The 22901-nt window shown below is 49.9% G+C and overlaps 1 protein-coding gene across 2 annotated transcripts in view; it reads left to right on the forward strand.

Moving 5' to 3' along the window:
- The window catches only part of LOC119973207, a 296257-nt gene extending 275822 nt beyond the window's left edge, over positions 1–20435 (forward strand). For both annotated transcript variants that reach the window (XM_038810862.1, XM_038810864.1), the window contains 4 exons: positions 4326–4459; positions 8982–9110; positions 17954–18108; positions 19276–20435. In XM_038810862.1, coding sequence (XP_038666790.1) covers positions 4326–4459; positions 8982–9110; positions 17954–18108; positions 19276–19312 — 455 coding nt within the window. In that variant the 3' untranslated portion in view covers positions 19313–20435. The remainder of the gene's footprint in view (positions 1–4325; positions 4460–8981; positions 9111–17953; positions 18109–19275) is intronic.
- Positions 20436–22901: the final 2466 nt, after the last annotated feature.

Below are 22901 nucleotides of genomic sequence, written 5' to 3' on the forward strand. Positions count from 1 at the left end.
ACTCTCTGAGAGTGTGGGGGAGACAGGTTAAACTCTCTGAGAGTGTGGGGGGGACAGGTTAAACTGAGTGTGGGGGAGACAGGTTAAACTGTCTGAGAGTGTGGGGGAGACAGGTTAAACTGTCTGAGAGTGTGGGGGAGACAGGTTAAACTGTCTGAGAGTGTGGGGGAGACAGGTTAAACTCTCTGAGAGTGTGGGGGAGACAGGTTAAACTCTCTGAGAGTGTGGGGGAGACAGGTTAAACTCTCTGAGAGTGTGGGGGAGACAGGTTAAACTGCCTGAGAGTGTGGGGGAGACAGGTTAAACTGTCTGAGAGTGTGGGGGAGACAGGTTAAACTGTCTGAGAGTGTGGGGGAGACAGGTTAAACTGCCTGAGAGTGTGGGGGAGACAGGTTAAACTCTCTGAGAGTGTGGGAGAGACAGGTTAAACTGTCTGAGAGTGTGGGGGAGACTGGTTAAACTGTCTGAGAGTGTGGGGGAGACAGGTTAAACTGTCTGAGAGTGTGGGGGAGACAGGTTAAACTCTCTGAGAGTGTGGGGGAGACCGGTTAAACTGTCTGAGAGTGTGGGGGAGACAGGTTAAACTGTCTGAGAGTGTGGGGAAGACAGGTTAAACTGTCTGAGAGTGGGGGAGGCAGGTTAAACTGTGGGGGGGAGACAGGTTAAACTGTCTGAGAGTGGGGGAGACAGGTTAAACTGTCTGAGAGTGTGGGGGAGGCAGGTTAAACTGTCTGAGAGTGTGGGGGAGGCAGGTTAAACTGTCTGAGAGTGTGGGGGAGGCAGGTTAAACTGTCTGAGAGTGTGGGGGAGGCAGGTTAAACTGTCTGAGAGTGTGGGGGAGACAGGTTAAACTGTCTGAGAGTGTGGGGGAGACAGGTTAAACTGTCTGAGAGTGTGGGGGAGGCAGGTTAAACTGTCTGAGAGTGTGGGGGAGACAGGTTAAACTGTCTGAGAGTGTGGGGGAGGCAGGTTAAACTGTCTGAGAGTGTGGGGGAGGCAGGTTAAACTGTCTGAGAGTGTGGGGGGGACAGGTTAAACTCTGAGAGTGTGGGGGAGACAGGTTAAACTGTCTGAGAGTGTGGGGGAGACAGGTTAAACTGTCTGAGAGTGTGGGGGAGACAGGTTAAACTGTCTGAGAGTGTGGGGGAGACAGGTTAAACTCTCTGAGAGTGTGGGGGAGACAGGTTAAACTCTCTGAGAGTGTGGGGGAGACAGGTTAAACTGCCTGAGAGTGTGGGGGAGACAGGTTAAACTGTCTGAGAGTGTGGGGGAGACAGGTTAAACTGCCTGAGAGTGTGGGTGAGACAGGTTAAACTCTCTGAGAGTGTGGGGGAGACAGGTTAAACTCTCTGAGAGTGTGGGGGAGACAGGTTAAACTCTCTGAGAGTGTGGGGGAGACAGGTTAAACTCTCTGAGAGTGTGGGGGAGACAGGTTAAACTGCCTGAGAGTGTGGGGGAGACAGGTTAAACTGTCTGAGAGTGGGGGAGGCAGGTTAAACTGTGGGGGGGAGACAGGTTAAACTGTCTGAGAGTGGGGGAGACAGGTTAAACTGTCTGAGAGTGTGGGGGAGACAGGTTAAACTGTCTGAGAGTGTGGGGGAGGCAGGTTAAACTGTCTGAGAGTGTGGGGGAGACAGGTTAAACTCTCTGAGAGTATGGGGGAGACAGGTTAAACTCTCTGAGAGTGTGGGGGGGACAGGTTAAACTGAGTGTGGGGGAGACAGGTTAAACTGTCTGAGAGTGTGGGGGAGACAGGTTAAACTGTCTGAGAGTGTGGGGGAGACAGGTTAAACTGTCTGAGAGTGTGGGGGAGACAGGTTAAACTCTCTGAGAGTGTGGGGGAGACAGGTTAAACTCTCTGAGAGTGTGGGGGAGACAGGTTAAACTCTCTGAGAGTGTGGGGGAGACAGGTTAAACTGCCTGAGAGTGTGGGGGAGACAGGTTAAACTGTCTGAGAGTGTGGGGGAGACAGGTTAAACTGTCTGAGAGTGTGGGGGAGACAGGTTAAACTGCCTGAGAGTGTGGGGGAGACAGGTTAAACTCTCTGAGAGTGTGGGAGAGACAGGTTAAACTGTCTGAGAGTGTGGGGGAGACTGGTTAAACTGTCTGAGAGTGTGGGGGAGACAGGTTAAACTGTCTGAGAGTGTGGGGGAGACAGGTTAAACTGCCTGAGAGTGTGGGGGAGACAGGTTAAACTCTCTGAGAGTGTGGGAGAGACAGGTTAAACTGTCTGAGAGTGTGGGGGAGACAGGTTAAACTGTCTGAGAGTGTGGGGAAGACAGGTTAAACTGTCTGAGAGTGGGGGAGGCAGGTTAAACTGTGGGGGGGGAGACAGGTTAAACTGTCTGAGAGTGGGGGAGACAGGTTAAACTGTCTGAGAGTGTGGGGGAGGCAGGTTAAACTGTCTGAGAGTGTGGGGGAGGCAGGTTAAACTGTCTGAGAGTGTGGGGGAGGCAGGTTAAACTGTCTGAGAGTGTGGGGGAGGCAGGTTAAACTGTCTGAGAGTGTGGGGGAGACAGGTTAAACTGTCTGAGAGTGTGGGGGAGACAGGTTAAACTGTCTGAGAGTGTGGGGGAGGCAGGTTAAACTGTCTGAGAGTGTGGGGGAGGCAGGTTAAACTGTCTGAGAGTGTGGGGGGGACAGGTTAAACTCTGAGAGTGTGGGGGAGACAGGTTAAACTGTCTGAGAGTGTGGGGGAGACAGGTTAAACTGTCTGAGAGTGTGGGGGAGACAGGTTAAACTGTCTGAGAGTGTGGGGGAGACAGGTTAAACTCTCTGAGAGTGTGGGGGAGACAGGTTAAACTCTCTGAGAGTGTGGGGGAGACAGGTTAAACTGCCTGAGAGTGTGGGGGAGACAGGTTAAACTGTCTGAGAGTGTGGGGGAGACAGATTAAACTGCCTGAGAGTGTGGGGGAGACAGGTTAAACTCTCTGAGAGTGTGGGTGAGACAGGTTAAACTCTCTGAGAGTGTGGGGGAGACAGGTTAAACTCTCTGAGAGTGTGGGGGAGACAGGTTAAACTCTCTGAGAGTGTGGGGGAGACAGGTTAAACTCTCTGAGAGTGTGGGGGAGACAGGTTAAACTGCCTGAGAGTGTGGGGGAGACAGGTTAAACTGTCTGAGAGTGTGGGGGAGACAGGTTAAACTGCCTGAGAGTGTGGGTGAGACAGGTTAAACTCTCTGAGAGTGTGGGGGAGACAGGTTAAACTCTCTGAGAGTGTGGGGGAGACAGGTTAAACTCTCTGAGAGTGGGGGGGAGACAGGTTAAACTGCCTGAGAGTGGGGGGGAGACAGGTTAAACTGTCTGAGAGTGTGGGGGAGACAGGTTAAACTGCCTGAGAGTGTGGGGGAGACAGGTTAAACTGTCTGAGAGTGTGGGGGAGACAGGTTAAACTCTGAGAGTGGGGGGGGGGGGGAGACAGGTTAAACTGTCTGAGAGTGTGGGGGAGACAGGTTAAACTGCCTGAGAGTGTGGGGGAGACAGGTTAAACTTGAGAGTGTGGGGAAGACAGGTTAAACTCTCTGAGAGTGTGGGAGAGACAGGTTAAACTGTCTAAGAGTGTGGGGGAGACCGGTTAAACTGTCTGAGAGTGTGGGGGAGACAGGTTAAACTGTCTGAGAGTGGGGGAGACAGGTTAAACTCTCTGAGAGTGGGGGAGACAGGTTAAACTGTCTGAGAGTGGGGGAGAGACAGGTTAAACTGTCTGAGAGTGTGGGGGAGACAGATTAAACTCTGAGAGTGTGGGGGAGACAGGTTAAACTGTCTGAGAGTGTGGGGGAGACAGGTTAAACTGTCTGAGAGTGGGGGAGACAGGTTAAACTCTGAGAGTGTGGGGGAGACAGGTTAAACTGTCTGAGAGTGTAGGGGAGACAGGTTAAACTCTCTGAGAGTGTGGGGGAGGCAGGTTAAACTGCCTGAGAGTGTGGGGGAGGCAGGTTAAACTCTCTGAGAGTGTGGGAGAGACAGGTTAAACTCTCTGAGAGTGTGGGGGAGACAGGTTAAACTGTCTGAGAGTGGGGGAGACAGGTTAAACTCTGAGAGTGTGGGGGAGACAGGTTAAACTGTCTGAGAGTGTAGGGGAGACAGGTTAAACTCTCTGAGAGTGTGGGGGAGGCAGGTTAAACTGCCTGAGAGTGTGGGGGAGGCAGGTTAAACTCTCTGAGAGTGTGGGAGAGACAGGTTAAACTCTCTGAGAGTGTGGGGGAGACAGGTTAAATTCTCTGAGAGTTTGGGGGGAAACAGGTTAAATTGTTTGAGAGTGTTTATAATGTAACTGTACAATGAGAAGCTTCTCACTCTGATACAACCTCTGAATTTTTTCTGTAGAGTTGATGACAGTGAATGAAAGATCTCCATCATTAACGGCTTGCTCACCAAGTAGTGCCCTGTCCTCGGTGTTTCATAGTTTCCAGATACCCTTCATCCATAAACGGAAGAGGAGTCCAACAGCTCTGAAGGAGGTAGGCTGTCTGTGACAGACACTGACCCCGGGAGTGACCTTTCCCTGTGACACACTGACCCCGGAAGTGACCTCTCCCTGTGACACACTGACCCCGGGAGTGACCACTCCCTGTGACACACTGACCCCGTGAGTGACCTCTCCCTGTGACACACTGACCCCGGGAGAGACGCCTCCCTGTGACACACTGAACCCGGGAGTGACCTCTCCCTGTGACACACTGACCCCGGGAGTGACCTCTCCCTGTGACACACTGACCCCGGGAGTGACCTCTCCCTGTGACACACTGACCCCGGGAGTGACCTCTCCCTGTGAGACACTGACCCTGGGAGTGACCTCTCCGTGTGACACAATGACCCCGGGAGTGACCTCTCCCTGTGACACACTGACCCCGGGACTGACCTCTCCCTGTGACACACTGACCCCGGGAGTGACCTCTCCCTGTGAGACACTGCCCCGGGGAGTGACCTCTCCGTGTGACACAATGACCCCGGGAGTGACCTCTCCCTGTGACACACTGACCCCGGGAGTGACCTCTCCCTGTGACACACTGACCCCGGGACTGACCACTCCCTGTGACACACTGACCCCGGGAGTGACCACTCCCTGTGACACACTGACCCCGGGACTGACCACTCCCTGTGACACACTGACCCCGGGAGTGACCTCTTCCTGTGACACACTGACACCGGGAGTGACCTCTCCCTGTGACACACTGACCGCGGGAGCGACCACTCCCTGTGACACACTGACCCCGGGCGTGACCTCTCCCTGTAACACACTGACCGCGGGAGTGACCTCTCCGTGTGACACACTGACGCCGGGAGTGACCACTTCCTGTGACACACTGACCCCGGGAGTGACCTCTCCCTGTGACACACTGACGCCGGGAGTGACCTCTTCCTGTGACACACTGACCCCGGGACTGACTTCTCCCTGTGACACACTGACCACGGGAGTGACCTCTCCCTATGAGACACTGACCCTGGGAGTGACCTCTCCGTGTGACACAATGACCCCGGGAGAGACCTCTCCCTGTGACACACTGACCCTGGGACTGACCTCTCCCTGTGACACACTGACCCCGGGGGTGACCTCTCCCTGTGACACACTGACCCCGGGAGTGACCACTCCCTGTGACACACTGACACCGGGAGTGACCACTCCCTGTGACACACAGACCCCAGGAGAGACCTCTCCCTGTGACACACTGACCCCGGGACTGACCTCCCCCTGTGACACACTGACCCCTCCCTATGACACAGACCCCGGGAGTGACCACTCCCTGTGACACACTGACCCCGGGAGTGACCTCTCCCTGTGACACTGACCCCGGGAGTGACCTCTCCCTGTGAGACACTGCCCCGGGGAGTGACCTCTCCGTGTGACACAATGACCCCGGGAGTGACCTCTCCCTGTGACACACTGACCCCGGGACTGACCTCTCGCTGTGACACACTGACCCCGGGAGTGACCTCTCCCTGTGACACTGTCCCCGGGAGAGACCGCTCCGTGTGACACACTGACCCCGGGAGTGACCTCTCCCTGTGACACACTGACCCCGGGAGAGACCTCTCCCTGTGACACACTGACCCCGGGACTCACCACTCCCTGTGACACACTGACCCCGGGAGTGACCTCTCCCTGTGACACTGACCCCGGGAGTGACCACTCCCTGTGACACACTGAACCCGGGAGTGACCACTCCCTGTGACACACTGACCCCGGGAGTGACCTCTCCCTGTGACACACTGACCCCGGGAGTGACCTCTCCCTGTGACACACTGACCCCGGGAGTGACCTCTCCCTGTGACACAGACCCCGGGAGTGACCTCTCCCTGTGACACACTGACCCCGGGAGAGTCCTCTCCCTGTGACACACTGACGCAGGGAGTGAGCTCTTACTGTGACACACTGACCCCGGGAGTGACCTCTCCCTGTGACACACTGACCCCGGGAGTGACCTCTCCCTGTGACACAGACCCTGGGAGTGACCTCTCCCTGTGACACACTGACCCCGGGACTGACCTCCCCCTGTGACACACTGACGCAGGGAGTGACCTCTTACTGTGACACACTGACCCCGGGAGTGACCTCTCCCTGTGACACACTGACCCCGGGAGTGACCTCTCCCTGTGACACTGACCCCGGGAGTGACCTCTCCCTGTGACACTGACCCCGGGAGAGACCGCTCCGTGTGACACACTGACCCCGGGAGTGACCTCTCCCTGACACACTGACCCCGGGAGAGACCTCTCCCTATGACACACTGACCCCGGGACTCACCACTCCCTGTGACACACTGACCCCGGGAGTGACCTCTCCCTGTGACACTGACCACGGGAGTGACCACTCCCTGTGACACACTGAACCCGGGAGTGACCTCTCCCTGTGACACACTGACCCCGGGAGTGACCTCTCCCTGTGACACACTGACCCCGGGAGTGACCTCTCCCTGTGACACAGACCCCGGGAGTGACCTCTCCCTGTGACACACTGACCCCGGGAGAGTCCTCTCCCTGTGACACACTGACGCAGGGAGTGACCTCTTACTGTGACACACTGACCCCGGGAGTGACCTCTCCCTGTGACACACTGACCCCGGGAGTGACCTCTCCCTGTGACACAGACCCTGGGAGTGACCTCTCCCTGTGACACACTGACCCCGGGACTGACCTCCCCCTGTGACACACTGACGCAGGGAGTGACCTCTTACTGTGACACACTGACCCCGGGAGTGACCTCTCCCTGTGACACACTGACCCCGGGACTGACTTCTCCCTGTGACACACTGACCGCGGGAGTGACCTCTCCCTGTGAGACACTGACCCTGGGAGTGACCTCTCCGTGTGACACAATGACCCCGGGAGTGACCTCTCCCTGTGACACACTGACCCCGGGGGTGACCTCTCCCTGTAACACACTGACCCCGGGAGTGACCTCTCCCTGTGACACACTGACCCCGGGAGTGACCACTCCCTGTGACACACTGACCCCGGGACTGACCTCTCCCTGTGACACACTGACCCCGGGAGTGACCTCTCCCTGTGACACACTGACCCCGGGAGTGACCTCTCCCTGTGACACACTGACCCCGGGAGTGAGCTCTCCCTGTGACACACTGACCCCGGGAGAGACCTCTCCCTGTGACACACTGACCCCGGGACTGACCTCCCCCTGTGACACACTGACCCCGGGAGTGACCTCTCCCTGTGACACAGACCCCTGGAGTGACCACTCCCTGTGACACACTGACCCCGGGAGTGACCACTCCCTGTGACACACTGACCCCGGGACTGACCTCCCCCTGTGACACACTGACCCCGGGAGTGACCTCTCCCTGTGACACACTGACCCCGGGAGTGACCTCTCCCTGTGACACAGACCCCGGGAGTGACCACTCCCTGTGACACACTGACCCCGGGGGTGACCTCTCCCTGTGACACAGACCCCAGGAGAGACCTCTCCCTGTGACACACTGACCCCGGGAGTGACCTCTCCCTGTGACACACTGACCCCGGGAGTGACCTCTCCCTGTGACACACTGACCCCGGGACTGACCTCTCCCTGTGACACACTGACCCCGGGCGAGACGTCTCTCTGTGACACACTGACCCCGGGACTGACCTCTCCCTGACACGCTGAACCCGGGAGAGACCCCTCACAGTAGGTGACTCGGACCCTGGGGGAAGGACCTTGAAGGTGACACTGACCTGGAGAGATGGGGGGGTGGGTGGGGAAAGAGAGGCACCTCATGCTATAGGTGACACTGACCCTGTGGCGAGAGAGAGACATCACAGGGGAGAGAGCTCTCACAATGTAGGTGACTCTGACCCTTGGGGTGGGGTGGTCAGGTGGGGAGGGGAGTTCCCTCATGCTGTAGGTGACACTGACCCTGGGGCGAGAGAGAGACTCTTCAGGGGGAGACCCCTCACGCTGTCGGTGACTCCCACCCAGGGGGAGTGTGACCCCTCACGCTGTCAGTGACTCTGACCCCGGGGGGGGAGATTCCTCACACCGTAGGTGACTCTGACCCCGGGGAAAGACCCCTCACGCTGTAAGTAGCACTGATCCTGGAGAGAGAGTGATTCCTCAAATGTAGGTGACTCTGACCCTGGGGAGACCTTTCACGCTCTCGGTGATCTGACCCCGGGGGTACGGCGGATAGACCTTCCTGCGGTAGGTTACCTGACCCGGGGTGAGAGACTTTTCATGCTGTAGATGACACTGACCCCGGGCTGAGAGAACCCTCATGCTGTCGGTGACGCTGAACCCGGTGGGGAGGGACACTTCCCACTGTAAGCGACGCTGAACCGGAGGGAGAACAATCTCGCGTTGTTGGTGATACAGACCTCGAGAGGAGAGGCCCTTCGTGCTCAAGGTGACTCTGTCCCCAGAGGGAAAGGTCCTTCATATTCAAGGTGACTTTGCCCTTGGGGAGAAACCTGTCACACTGTAGGGGACTTTGACCCCCCTCTTTATTCAGTGCACAATATTTAATGGAATGTTTGGTGGGTTTTCAGGTTGCAGCTTCAGCAGAGGGAGTATCGATCAGTGGATATCTCCTGAGGTGCAAAAGGAACAAGAAGCACTGGAAGAAGCTGTGGTTTGTCATTTATGAGAAGGTGCTTTACACATACGGAGCCAGAGGAGTAAGCATCTGCATCACAACTCTCTCCTTTAGTCCTCTACTCTCCCTTTGTCCCACTTCTCTCTCCTCCATTGTCCTTCACTCTCTCCTTCAACCACGTTTGCCAGTAAGAGTCACATTCTTTGAATGTATAAAACAATGGGAGATATTGTGATTGCCCTAATGTGGGGCATTACAGGATAGTGCCTTCTTTTGGTTGCCTTCACAGATATTGTTTACATCCTTTTGTTTCTTATAGGATTAGGAAACACTGAAACAGCTGATTAATAATGAACTGAAGCCAATTAGATAGTAAAAAGTGTGAGAGTCTAGATGCTAAAGCCATTTGCCAGTTATTTCTCCAGTTTTCACCTTTGTTGTCTTGATGACTTACTCTGGCCTCAGCAAGATTGGGTTGGTGTTTCCAGGGTCTCAGTTGGTTGGACATTTTGCAGATTTGTAATCACGAACGCAGCTCCTCCATCATCATCTGTGTGGACGCTGAAGACTATTTGGTGCTGAGATTAACTTCTGCCATTTGTTTTGTGGCGTTTGAGGACTTGGGTTGTTTGTTACATTTTTCACATTCTCAATGACTGCTCATTGTTATCTACAGGCTCCTTGAATTCCATCATTCACATCACCAGCTGCATTCAGAATACAATCTCCTTGAATAACTTACTATAAACCGAGTATATTTTATTTATTTTTATTTTCTATTTTCTTTTCTCTTATTCTCTCTTGGACTTGTTGTAAAGTTAGGGCAGCAGGGTAGCATGGTGGTTAGCATAAATGCTTCACAGCTCCAGGGTCCCAGGTTCGATTCCCGGCTGGGTCACTGTCTGTGTGGAGTCTGCACATCCTCCCCCTGTGTGCGTGGGTTTCCTCCGGGTGCTCCGGTTTCCTCCCACAGTCCAAAGATGTGCGGGTTAGGTGGATTGGCCATGCTAAATTGCCCGTAGTGTCCTAATAAAAGTAAGATTAAGGGGGGGGTTGTTGGGTTATGGGTATAGGGTGGATACGTGTGTTTGAGTAGGGTGATCATGGCTCGGCACAACACTGAGGGCTGAAGGGCCTGTTCTGTGCTGTACTGTTCTATGTTCTATGTTAACTTAAGGTTAAGTCATGGTAAGAGATCCCAGTCCCCTGTTCCTCTTGTGTGATGTGGGAATTCAGCGACCTTTCCGGTGTCCCTGACTCCTTCACGTGCAGGAATTGTGTCCAACTACAGCTCCTGTAAGACCGCTTGACAGCTCTGGAGCTGCAGGTGGATTCACTTCGGAGCATCTGCAATGCTGAGGAAATCATGGATAACGCGTTCAGTAAGTTGTCACACCGCAGATAAATATTACTGAGGAAGATGGGGAATGGGTGACCACCAGACAGGAAGAGTAGGAAGGTGGTGCAGGTGTTTCCTGTGGTCATCTCCCTCCAAAACAGATATACCGTGTTGGATACTGTTGGGGAGATAGTTCACCAGGGGAAGGCGGCAACAGCCAGGTTCATGGCACCGTGGCTGGCTCTGCTGCACAGGATGGCAGGAAAAAGAGTGGCAGAGTGATAGTGATAGGGGATTCAGTGGTAAGGGGAATAGATAGGTGTTTCTGCACCCGCAAATGAGACTCCAGGATGGCGTGTTGCCTCCCAGGTGCAAGGGTCAAGGAAGTCTCTGATTGGCTACAGGGCATTCTGTAAGACCATGAGACATAAGAGCAGAATTAGGCCACTCGGCCAATCAAGTCTGCTCCGCCATTCGATCATGGCTGATATTTTTCTCATCACAATTCTCTTGCCTTCTCCCCATAACCCCTGATCCCCTTATTAATCAAAAACCTATCTATCTCTGTCTCAAAGACACTCAGTGATTTGGCCTCCACAGGCGAGAGATGGTTTAGCGGGGAGAGGGTTTAGAGGGAAGAGGTGTGGAGGGTGTTGAGGGGAGTGGGTTTAGTGGGGAGAGGGTTTAGCATGGAGCAGGGTTTGGAGGGGAGGAGGGGTTTAGAGCAGGAGAAATCAGAGGGGAGGAGAGGTTAGAAGAGGGGAGGGTTGTTTAGACGGGAGGATGGTTGAGAGAGCAGGAGGGTTGAGAGAGGAGAGGGTTTATAGAGAAGGCGGGTTTAGCAGTGAGGAGGGTTTAGAGGGAGAGGTTATAGGGGAGAGGGCTTAGAATGGAGAGGGATGAGCAGGGAGCAAGGTTTAGACGGCATGGAGGGTTGAGGGGTTGGCGGGTGAGAGCGGAGAACGATTTGGGGGGGAGGAGTGGTCAGGGGGGTGGGGTTGAGTGAGCGGGAGGGTTGAGAGAGGAGAGGGTTTAGAGGGGAGGTGGCTGTAGCAGTGAGGAGGGTTTAGCGGAGAGAGAGTTTAGCGGAGAGAGGGTTTAGCGGAGAGAGGGTTTAGCGGAGAGAGGGTTTAGCGGAGAGAGGGTTTAGCGGAGAGAGGGTTTAGCGGAGAGAGGGTTTAGCGGAGAGAGGGTTTAGCGGAGAGAGGGTTTAACGGGGAGAGGGTTTAACGGGGAGTAGGGTTTGGTGGGTCGAGGGTTTAGTGGGGAGCAGGGTTTGGACGGTTTAGAGGGGGGGGGGACAAATTCCACAGGCCCACCACTCTGTGGGTGAAGAAATGTCTCCTCATCTCTGTCCTAAATGGTCTACCTCAGACTGTGGCATCTAGTTCTGGATGCACCCACCATCAGGAACATCCTCCCTGCACCTACTCTGTCTAGTCCTCTTAGAATTTTATAGGTTTCTATGTGATCCCCCCTCCTTCTTCTGTATTGCAGTAAATACAATCCTAACTGATTTCATCTCTCCTCATACGCCAGTCCCCCTTCCCAGGAATCAGGTAAACCTTCGCTGCACTCCCTCGAGAGCAAGAACTTCCTTCCTCGGATAAGTAGACCAAAACTGTGCACAATTCTCCAGGTGTGGCTCATCAAGGCTCTGTATAATTGCAGCAAGACATCCCTGCTCCTGTATTCAAATCTACTTGTTATGTAGGCCAACATACCATTTGCCTTCTTTCCACCTGCTGTACCTGCATGCTTACCTTCAGTGACTGGTCTCGTTGCACATTCCCTCTCCTAATTTATGGCCATTCAGATAATAGTCTGCCTTCTCATTTTTCCTGGCAAAGTGGATAACCTCACATTTCTCCAAATTATAGAGCAACTGCCGTTCATTTGCCCACTTACTCAACTTGTCCAAATCATACTGAAGCATCTCTGCATCCTCCTCACAGCTCATCCTCCTACCCATCTTGGTAGTACCTGCAAATTTGGAGATATTACATTTTGTTCCCTCATCTACATCATTTATATATATATATATTGTGAATAGCTGAGTCCTAGCACCGGTCCCTGCGGTACCCCAATAGTCACTGCCTGCCAATTTGAAAAAGACCTGTTAATTCCTACTCTTTGTTTCCTGTCTGATAACCAGTTTTCTATCCATCTCAATACACTACCCCTAATGTCATGCACTTTAATTATAAACACTAATCTCTTATGCGAGACTTGGTCAAAATATACTACATCCATTGGCTCCCCCTCATCAACTCTACTAGTTACATTCTCAAAGAATTCCAGTAGATTTGTCAAGCATGATTTCCCCTTCATAAATCCATCTCTGACCAATCCTGCTACCATTTTCTAAGTGCTCTGCTAAAAAATCTTTGAAAATGCATTCTAGAATTTTCCCCACTACTGACGTCAGGCTTACTGATCTATAATACCCTGTTTTCTGTCTACCTCCCTCTTTAAATAGTGGAGTTACATCAGCTACTCTCCAATCTGCAAGGGTCTATAGAATCCTAGAAGAAGACCACCAATGCATCCACTATTTCTAGAGCCACTTAGTACTCTGGGATGTAGATTTATCAGCCTTCAATCCCATCAATTTTCCCAACAACATTTCTCTACTAATATTGATCTTCTTCAGTTCCTCCCTCTCAACATTTCTGTTATCCAATTTGTGTCCTAATTTCTGAAGGCAGGACCAAAGTATATGTTTAGTTGCTCAGCCATTTCTTTCTCCCTTATTATGCATTCCCCTGTTTCTGACTGTAAGGGACCTTTTTCTCTTAACATAACTATTGAAACTTCTGCAGTCAGTTTTTATGTTCCCTGCAAGCATACTTTTGTATTCTATTTTCCCCATCTTAATCAATCCCTTGGTCCTTCTTTGCTGAGTTCTAAACTGCTCCCAATCCTCAGAACTGTTGTTTATCTTGCCAATTTGTATGTTTCTTCCTTGGATTGAATCTATCTCTAATTTCTCTTGTAAGCCATAGATTGGCCACCTTGTCCATTTTACTTTTGTGCCAGATAGGAATAAACAATTGTAGTTAGCCCATGTGTTGCTTGGATGTTTGCCATTGCTCTCATTCCTTTAAGTAACTCAAATTTCACCATCTGCAGTGATGGGATTTGAACCTGGGTCCCCAGAGCATTGCTCTGGTTTACTGGTCCAGTGACAATACCTCTACACCACCACCTCTGCTGGAGCAGAGAAGACCAAGGGGTGACCTGATTGAGGTGTACAAGATTGTGAGGTGCATTGTCAGGGTGGATAGTGAGCAGTTGTTCCCCTTAATTGAAGGGTCAATTAGGAGGGACACAAGTTCATGGTGAGGGGCAGGAGATTTAGTGAGGATTTGAAGGAAAAACCTTTTTACCCAGATTGTGGTGATGACCTGGAATGCACTGCCTTGGAGGGTGATAGAGGCAGGTTTCCTCGCGTCTTTTAAAAGTACCTGGATGAGCAGTTGGCACATCATAACATTCCAGGCGATGGGCTAAGTGCTGGCAAATGGGATTAGGTAGGCAGGTCAAGTGTTTTTCATGCAGCGGTGCAGACTCGATGGGCCAAATGGCCTCTTCTGCACTGTACTTTTCTGTGATTCTGTAATGTTTCCCAATCTGTCATAGCCGATTTTCACCTCAGACTATTAGATTCTGAATCAGTTACTTCATTCTTCATCACAAAAAAAAATTCTATCATATTATGGTCGCTCATTTCCAAGGGGTTTCATACAACTAGATCACCAATGATTCCGTTCGCATTACACAGTACCCATTCTCGTATGGCTTGCTCTCTGATTGGTTCCTCAACGTATTCGTCCAGAAAACCATCCCGTATACACTCCAGGAATTCCTTCTCTACATTTTTGTGGCAAATTTGATTTGCCCAATCTATAGGCAGATTAAAATCACCCATAATTACAGGTGTTCCTTTATCGCAAGCATCTTTAATTTCCTGTTTAATGTTATTTCCAACACCACTGCAGTTTGGGTTTATATACGACGCCCACTAATGTTTTCTTTCCTCTTGGTGTTTCTTAGCTCTACCCATACAAATTCCACATTGTTAGAGCTAACATCCTTCCTCACTAATGTGTTAATTTGGTCTGTCCTTCCTAAATACTGAATACCCTGGGACATTCAGTTCCCATCCCTGGTCACCTTGCAGCCATGATTCTGTAATCCCGATTATATTATACCCGTTTATGTTTGTTTGCGCGATTAGTTCATCCATTTTATTGCGAATGCTCCACGCGTTAAGGCACAATGCCTTTAAGATTGTCTTTTTAACATTACTTGTCTCACTCCCAATAGTTCACCGTGGCCCTATTTGAATCTGGCCCTGTTTTCTCTGTCTATCACTTTTCTTATTCTCCTTTCTGACTTTTGTTTTTGTCCTTGTTTCCTCCTGCTCTGACTTCTTGCATAGGTTTCCACCACATGCCATTTTAATTTAAACCCTCCCCAAGCACTCCAGCAAATACTCCCCCTAGGACATCAGTCCCAGTCCAGCCCAGGTGTAACCCGTCCAGTTTGTACAGGTCCGACCTCCCCCAGAACTGGTCCCAATGCCCCAGGAATCTGAAACCCTCTCCCTCACACCATCTCTTCAGCCACGTATTCATCCAATATATCCTGTCATTTCTACTCTGACTAACACGTGGCATTGGTAGTAATCCTGAGATCATTACCTTTGCATTCATGTCGAGAGGGGTAGAATATAAGAGCAGGGATATACTTCTGAGGCTGTAAGGCTCTGTCAGACCCCATTTGAAGTATTGTGAGCAGTTTTGGGCCTTGTATCTAAGGAAGAATGTGCTAGCCTTGGAAAGGGTCCAGAGGAAGTTCACAATAATGATACCTGGAATGAAGGGCTTGTCATTTGAGGAGTGGTTCAGGACTCTGGGTCTGTATTCAGAGTTTAGAAGAACGAGGGGGGAATCACATACAAACTTACTGGATACTGAGAGACCTGGATAGAGTGGACGTGGAGAAGATGTTTCCGCTAGGAGGAAAAACTAGAACCCGAGCCACCGCCTCAAACTGAAGGGATGATCCTTTAAAACTGAGATGAGGAGGAATTTCTTCAGCCAGAGGATGGTGAATCAGTGGAACTCTTTGCCGCAGATGGAGGCCAAATCACTGAGTGCCTTTAAGACTGAGATAGATAGGTTCTTGAGTAATAAGGAGATCAGGAGTTATGGGGAGAAGTCAGGAGAACGGAATGAGAAACATAACAGCCACGATTGAATCGCGGAGCAGACACGGTGGGCTGAATGGCCTGATTCTGCTCCAGAATGGCCTTTGAAGTCAGACTTCTTAACTTACTTCCTAACTCCCTATATTCTTTTAGGAACTCATTCCTTTTTATACCTATGTCGTTTGTACTATGTGTTCACCTTCCCCCCTTGAGAATGTCCTGCAACTGTTCCGAGACATTCCTAACCCTAGCGCCAGGGAGGCAACATACCATCCTGGAGTCTCGTTTGCAGCCACAGAAATGCCTATCTATTCATAGAATCTTGCAGAATTTACAGTGCAGAAGGAGACCATTTGACCCACCGAGTCTGCACCGGCCCTTACGAAGAACACCCTACTGAAACTCACGTATCTACCCTGTCCCTGTAACCTAGTAACCCCCACTTCACATTTTTTGGACACTAAGGGCAATTTAGCATGGCCAATCCACCTAATCCACATATCTTTGGACTGTGGGTCGAAACCAGAGCACCCGGAGGAAACCCACGCGGACACGAGGAGAACATGCTGACTCCGCACAGACAATGACCCAAGCCAGGAATCGAACCTGGGACCCTGGAGCTGTGAAGCAACTGTGCTAACCACTATGCTACCATGCTGCCCTATACAATTGGATCCCCTATAACTATTGCATTCCCATATTTTTAATTCCTCTTCTCTGCAGCAGAACCAACCGTGGTGCAACACAATTTGGCTGTTGCTGCTTTCCCCTGAGAGGTGATTCCCATTCAATAATATCCAAAGCGGTATATCTGTTTTGCAGGGGAATGGCTACAGGAGATTCCTGCACTGCCTGCCTAGCGCTCTTGCTCTGTCTGATGCTCATCCATTCTCGTCCTGCCTGTGGGGCCTGAGCCTGCGGTGTGGCCACCTTGCCATACGTGCTAGCCACGATACTCTGCCTCACAGATGTTCCACGGTGTCCCCAGCCGTTTCAGGCTTCGAGGAGCTGTAGTTGGAGACACTTCAGCACACGTGCTGAGCCGGACACTGGAAATGTTCCTGGCCTCTCAGATGGAGCAAGGGGAGCAAACAAAGGCTTTGAGCTCTCCTGCCATGACTTATCCCTTTAAATTAAACCTTTGGAAGATGCTTGAGATTAAATCCAATTCCCTATGACTCTTCTTTCCTTGTCCTTGTTACTACCAATTATAGCTCTTCCAATTTATAAACCACAAAACATATTTTCAACTATACATGTGATAAAAGTTGTAAAGACTTACTGACCTTATCCATTACTTACTATTCAGCTCTCCCCCTTGTAGCCTCAGCTGCAGCAGAGCAAGGCCCCTCTCTGAAGATTTAAAAGTTACAAAGCAAGGAGAAAAAGCAAAGAGCACCATTTCCCTCTCTGCACCGAATTCACACTGGTTTGCAAATTTCCAAGTTGAAAATGAAATGAAATGAAAATCGCTTATTGCCACGAGTAGGCTTCAATGAAGTTACTGTGAAAAGCCCCTAGTCACCACATTCCGGCGCCTGTCCTGGTACGGGAAACTCACTCTGGCTGTGCCATGGTTTAGAGCGGAGGAAGGTTTAGAGGAGTGAGGGTTTGGAGGGGTAAGGGTTTAAGGGGGAGGATTTGGAGGAGAGAGGGTTTAGAATGGAGAGGGTTTAGTGGGGAAATGGTATAGAGGAGAGAGGGTTTAGAGTGGAGAGGGTTTAGTGGGGAAATGGTATAGGGGAGAGAGGGTTTAGAGTGGAGAGGGTTTAGTGGGGAAATGGTATAGAGGAGAGAGGGTTTAGAGTGGAGAGGGTTTAGTGGGGAAAGGGTTTAGTGGGGAAATGGTATAGAGGAGAAAGGGTTTAGTGGGGAAAGGGTTTAGTGGGGAAATGGTATAGAGGAGAGAGGGTTTAGAGTGGAGAGGGTTTAGAGGGGAAAGGGTATAGGGGAGAGGAGGGTTTAGAGGAGAGAGGGTTTAGTGAGGAAAGGGTTTAGGGGAGAGGAGGGTTTATGAGAGAGGATTTAGTGGGGAAAGGGTATAGGGGTGAAGGGTTTAGAGAGAGGAGTTTAGAGTGGCTTAGCAGGCTGAGGGTTTAGAGAGGGAATTAGAAAGAGTGGAGTCCAGGCAGCTGAAAGTGTGATCACAAAAATGGAGGTGGGAGGTAGGGGTGGCGAGGTTGATGCAGGAGTCCCAAATAGTCAGAGTACAGAGATGGAGAGCTGGAGATGATTCCAGAGATTGAGGCCATGTTGCAATTGGAAAATAAAGCTGAAAATTTTACAGGTGGGCCATTAACAACCAATGTAGATCAGGTTAAAAATCCTGATTAAAAATGTAATATTTGGTGTTCATCTATTTCTGTGACAGAACAAGGTTGCTGCAGAGAGCTTGCCTCTATTGGGGTTCACTGTCAAGGGATCAAAAGATGATGACCCCGCCGCACCCAGTGAGCTCTTTCAGCTTTACCATAAGAACATCCTTTACTATTCGTTCAAAGCTGAGGACATCCACACTGCACAGAGGTAGGTACTGCTCTTGCTCACCAAGGTTAGTCTAGGCTGTGCAAATAAAACATAGAACATTACAGCGCAGTACAGGCCCTTCGGCCTTCGATGTTGCGCCGACCTGTGAAACCACTCGAAAGTCCATCAGCACTATTCCCTTATCATCGATGTTTATCCAATGACCATTTAAATGCCCTTAGTGTTGGCGAGTCCACTACTGTTGCAGGCAGGGCATTCCATGCCCTTACTACTCTCTGAGTAAAGAACCTACCTCTGACATCTGTCCTATATCTATCTCCCCTCAATTTAAAGCTATGTCCCCTCGTGCTAGCCATCACCATCCAAGGAAAAAGGCTCTCACTGTCCACCCCATCTAATCCTCTGATCTGGGATATGTGCTTCAGTCAGTTTGAGGATCTCAGGCCTGTTTTCACAGCTTTGAGGTTAAGGTGGAGTGGGGAGCTGGTTTGCTGTTCCGGTTCTGAATGTAGCCCCTCTAATCCCGGTAGTACTGGGCCAGAAATGATCCTCAGTCTAACAGGAATCATTTTTACCACAATTACACAGGAACGTGCAGGATCTGAAAAGGTCATTGTAATGGCCAAAAGGAGTAGGTGGACTGTCCACGCAAAGGTTGTAGCAGATGAGGAGGTACATTAGTGGCCGTGTCTCTGGGTTTGCAGAAAAACAGGGAGATGCAGAGGGGGCAAGCTCTGTGCTATTCACTCTTCCAGGGTAGAGCTGGACACCTAGATAGTGACAAGTGGCTGCCTGCAGGCCAGCCCATGTACCCCGCATCTTGCTGTAGATGCACGTTCAGTGTCATCCATCATGAAGTCTTAATCTGTAATTTCTGCAGGACAAGTTATCTGGAACCTCACAGTATAAGACCAGAAGACATAGGTGCAGAATTAGGCCACTCGGGTCTGCTCCGCCATTCAATCATGGCTGATATTTTTCTCATCCCCATTCTCCTACCTTTTTTCCAATGCACCACCTCAGGGGAGCTGGAAGATGGATCATTCTCTGTTCCCAACCTGGCTCCAGCTCTTTTGTGCCCAGATGAATTACCACGTCCTGATCCCATCTCTGTGCTAGCCTCCGGGGTGTGAAGTGGTTAACTATCTGCTCTCGCTTTACTGCTTGCTGACTGTATCTTAACTGTTTTGACACTCTGTGTTTCAGGTGGATTGAAGCAATGTTTGAAGCCTCCATATTATAGCATCTGTGGACCCTCACAGCATCAGATACTGCTTTTTGCTCTGACTTTGTGGCTGTTCAAGGAAATCTTCGTGATGTTTCTCACAGCTCAAGACAATTAAAGGGGCATTTTTGACTACTCGGCTCCAAATACGCTCAATTCAATCATGCACATCCAGCTTTTCCACACAAGTTGTCCATTTTTCTTTGGATTTTATTATAACTGAACAAGTTCTTCCTCTTTCAACAGCCATCACAAAAAGTTGTCCCTCTCCTGGAACAGAGAGAGGAACAAGTGACTTTAATGCACTTGGGAATAAAAGTATCAGTGAGTTTTAAAATGCACCTTCTGAGTGTTTGAGGTCCTGTCTAGAGAATCGCACATAAGTCCCTGACTTTGAAAAATCGATCTGGTTCATGGTGAAGGAGCAATGGATTGCTTAAGCAATGGAGTTGGTGTCAGAGTGCATTGCAATCAAGATGGCTCCAGTGATGGGTGTTAGGCACTTCAAGTGGGATTCCTCTTGAATCAGACTGGATGCTGTTAAGCAATCCAGGTTCGGTAATGCTCATCATCCACTATAGAGACGAGGTGGATTGTTTGTTCTTTTGCATTGGGTTTATGGAGCTCCCTTGCCAACAAGACAGAACGTAATCTTTTGCTTTTTGGATAAACAGGACACGTGATTGCCTGATATAAACAAGGTTTAATACTGATTATTGTGTACAAATGTTGCTGATCTTCCAGCGTGTTGAAACTGCAGCAGGCTCTTTGCGGCTGCACTCAATGAGACAGGCTTCCAGGAGAATGGGTGGTGTCTGACTGCTCACTGAAGGTGAGGGTTGGAGACATACTGATGAACTTAAAATGTGTTCCTTTCTTATGATTTGTCAGTGATTGTCAAACAACATTACTAATCTCACTGAAATGGAATAAAGTGCACAATAGAAATGTGGAATTTAAATATTATCCTGGAAACTGCGGAGCAGAAATTGTAAATGTATAATATATTATAAATAATGATAATCATTGGCTGCAATTCTTGGAGCCAACACCTGATGATGACTGATTAGAAACACAAAATAAGGAAAAGTAAGAAAGTCCGAAAGGAAAATATGAGGAATCAATAAACATTTTGAAATCACGTTTTCTATTGATTGCTTATCATTTCATGTTTGGCATTCCTTATGGATAAGGGAATCCTTATCAGTCAGGAAATTGTATTGTTGAATTTAATGGGATTAAAACTCGCTAAATCCCCAGGGCCTGATGCTCTGCATCCCAGAGTACTTAAGGAAATACTGGACGCATTAGCGATCATTTTCCAGCATTCTATAGACTCTGGAAAAGTTCCAGTGGATTGCAGGGTAGCTGATGTAAACCAACTTTTAAAAAAAGGAGGGACAGAGAAAACAGGAATTATAGACGGTTAGCCTGACATCAATTATTAAGGATGAAATAGCTGAGCATTTGGAAAGTGGGGACAGGATTGGTCCAAGTCAGCATGGATTCACTAAAGAGAAATCATGCTTGACAAATCATCTGGAATTTTTTGAGGCTCTGATCAATAGAGTGGACAAGGGTGAACCAGTGGATGTTGTGTATCTAGACTGTCAAAAAGCTTTTGATGATGTCCCACACAAGAGATTAGTGAGCAAAATTAAAGCTCATAGTATTGGGGGTAATGTATTGACTTGGATAGAGAATTGGTTGGCAGATGGGAAGTAGAGAGTGGGAATAAACGGGTCCTTTTCAGAGTGGCAGGCAGTGACTAGTGGGGTACCGCAGGGTTCAGTGCTGGAACCCCAGCTGTTCACAATATGCATTAATGATTTGGATGAAGGAATTGCATGCAATACCTCCAAATTTGCAGGTGACACTGAGCTGGATGGCAGTGTGTGTTATGAGGAGGATGCAAAGAGGCTGCAGGGTGACTTAGGCAGGCTGGCTGAGTGGGCAAATACATGACAAATGCAATATATTGTGGGTAAATGTGAGATTATCCACTTTGGTGACAAAAACAGTGTGGTGATATGCATGGGGCTGGTTTGGAACACTGGGCTAAATCGCTGGCTTTTAAAGCAGACCAAGGCAGGCCAGCAGCACGGTTCAATTCCCGTACCAGCCTCCCCGAACAGGCGCGGAATGTGGCGACTAGGGGCTTGTCACAGTAACTTCATTTGAAGCCTACTTGTGACAATCAGCGATTTTCATTTCATTTCATTCATCACTGTAAATACACTAGGGGTTAATGTAAATACATGTAGACTAGATAGACACTAGAGGGAGCACCAGAGACATGACACACAGACATTCAACCAATAGGCCAGTAAGATAGGACACGACCAATGGGCATTCACGATACACACAGAGGTGACACTACCACAGGAGGGCATTACACCAACCCATATAAAAGAACACAGCACACATGATCTTCCTCTTTCCAGTGGAGACACTTAGTGAGTACACAGGGTTGATTGAACATATCACACTCACCACATGGATTGTAGCAGACTGGTTAGATAGTCTGAGTAGCTATAGCAGGATGAACAAGAGAGTCGAATCCAAGCAGGAGAATTGTTAACAGTTTAATAAATGTGTTAAAGCTATCTCCAAGTCTGAATCTCCCTTTGTCAGAGTGCACATCAAGGAAGCAGCTTATGCTACGTCAAGAGCATAACAAAACATGGTACCAGTGAGTGAACTGTTTAAATCCATATAGTTACAACTCAGCAAGCAGTGACAACCAGCGACGGGACCCAGGCAAGATGATGTTCGAGATTCCGGTTCCACAGCAGCTCAGGTACCAAGGCAATCTCAGTGAAAAGTGACGTGCGTTCAGGTAGAGATTCGAGATCTACCTGGTAGCGTCTGACCTAGATGGCGTGGCGGATGCAGAGAAAATAAAGCTTCTACTTACCATCGTGGGTACAAGAGCAGCTGAAATCTTCCAGACCTTCAAATACTCAAAGGGGCAAAATAAGAGCGACTTCCAGGCAGTCCTGGACAAATTCCAAGAATTCTGCGAGGAACATACAAGAAAAAACGGTAAAAGAGGCGGCAAAACTCACCGCGAGGTAGGCTTGCAGCAACAAACGGCAGTTTTGATTTGCAGCCATCTTGAAAAAGGAGCTGCACAATGCGCAATTGCTGAAAAGGCCCCAAGTAAAGGAACAGCGATATGCGCATGTGCAATTGCTTCCTACGCTCTACGTCACACGCTTCCTGACATCCGAGGCCCCAGACCATGCCCACTTAAAGGGGTAATGTCCCAAAACAAGAAAAAAAATTTTAAAGCCTCAAAACAAGATTCTTTCACCTGGAATGACAGCGCAATGCCTGAAATTCGACCAGTAGCTGAAAGTAACCTCCACAGAACCCTGCAACAAGCAGTTAGCACCGCCCAAAGAGATGATACAGTCCTTGAAGACTATGACTCAGACCTTGAATTCTTCTTTGGACATCGCAAGCCCAATGCCAGGTCCAACACAAAACGTGATGATATAATCTTGGAAAACAACGACTCCGGCGAAGATTTCATCTTGGGAAGTGGCTACCCCAGTACCAAATCCGAACCGCAACTAGACGCGTTGTACATTGAAGACCCGGA

This window comes from Scyliorhinus canicula, chromosome 11, assembly GCF_902713615.1.
Source record: "Scyliorhinus canicula chromosome 11, sScyCan1.1, whole genome shotgun sequence".
NCBI classification, from domain to species: Eukaryota; Metazoa; Chordata; class Chondrichthyes; order Carcharhiniformes; family Scyliorhinidae; genus Scyliorhinus; species Scyliorhinus canicula.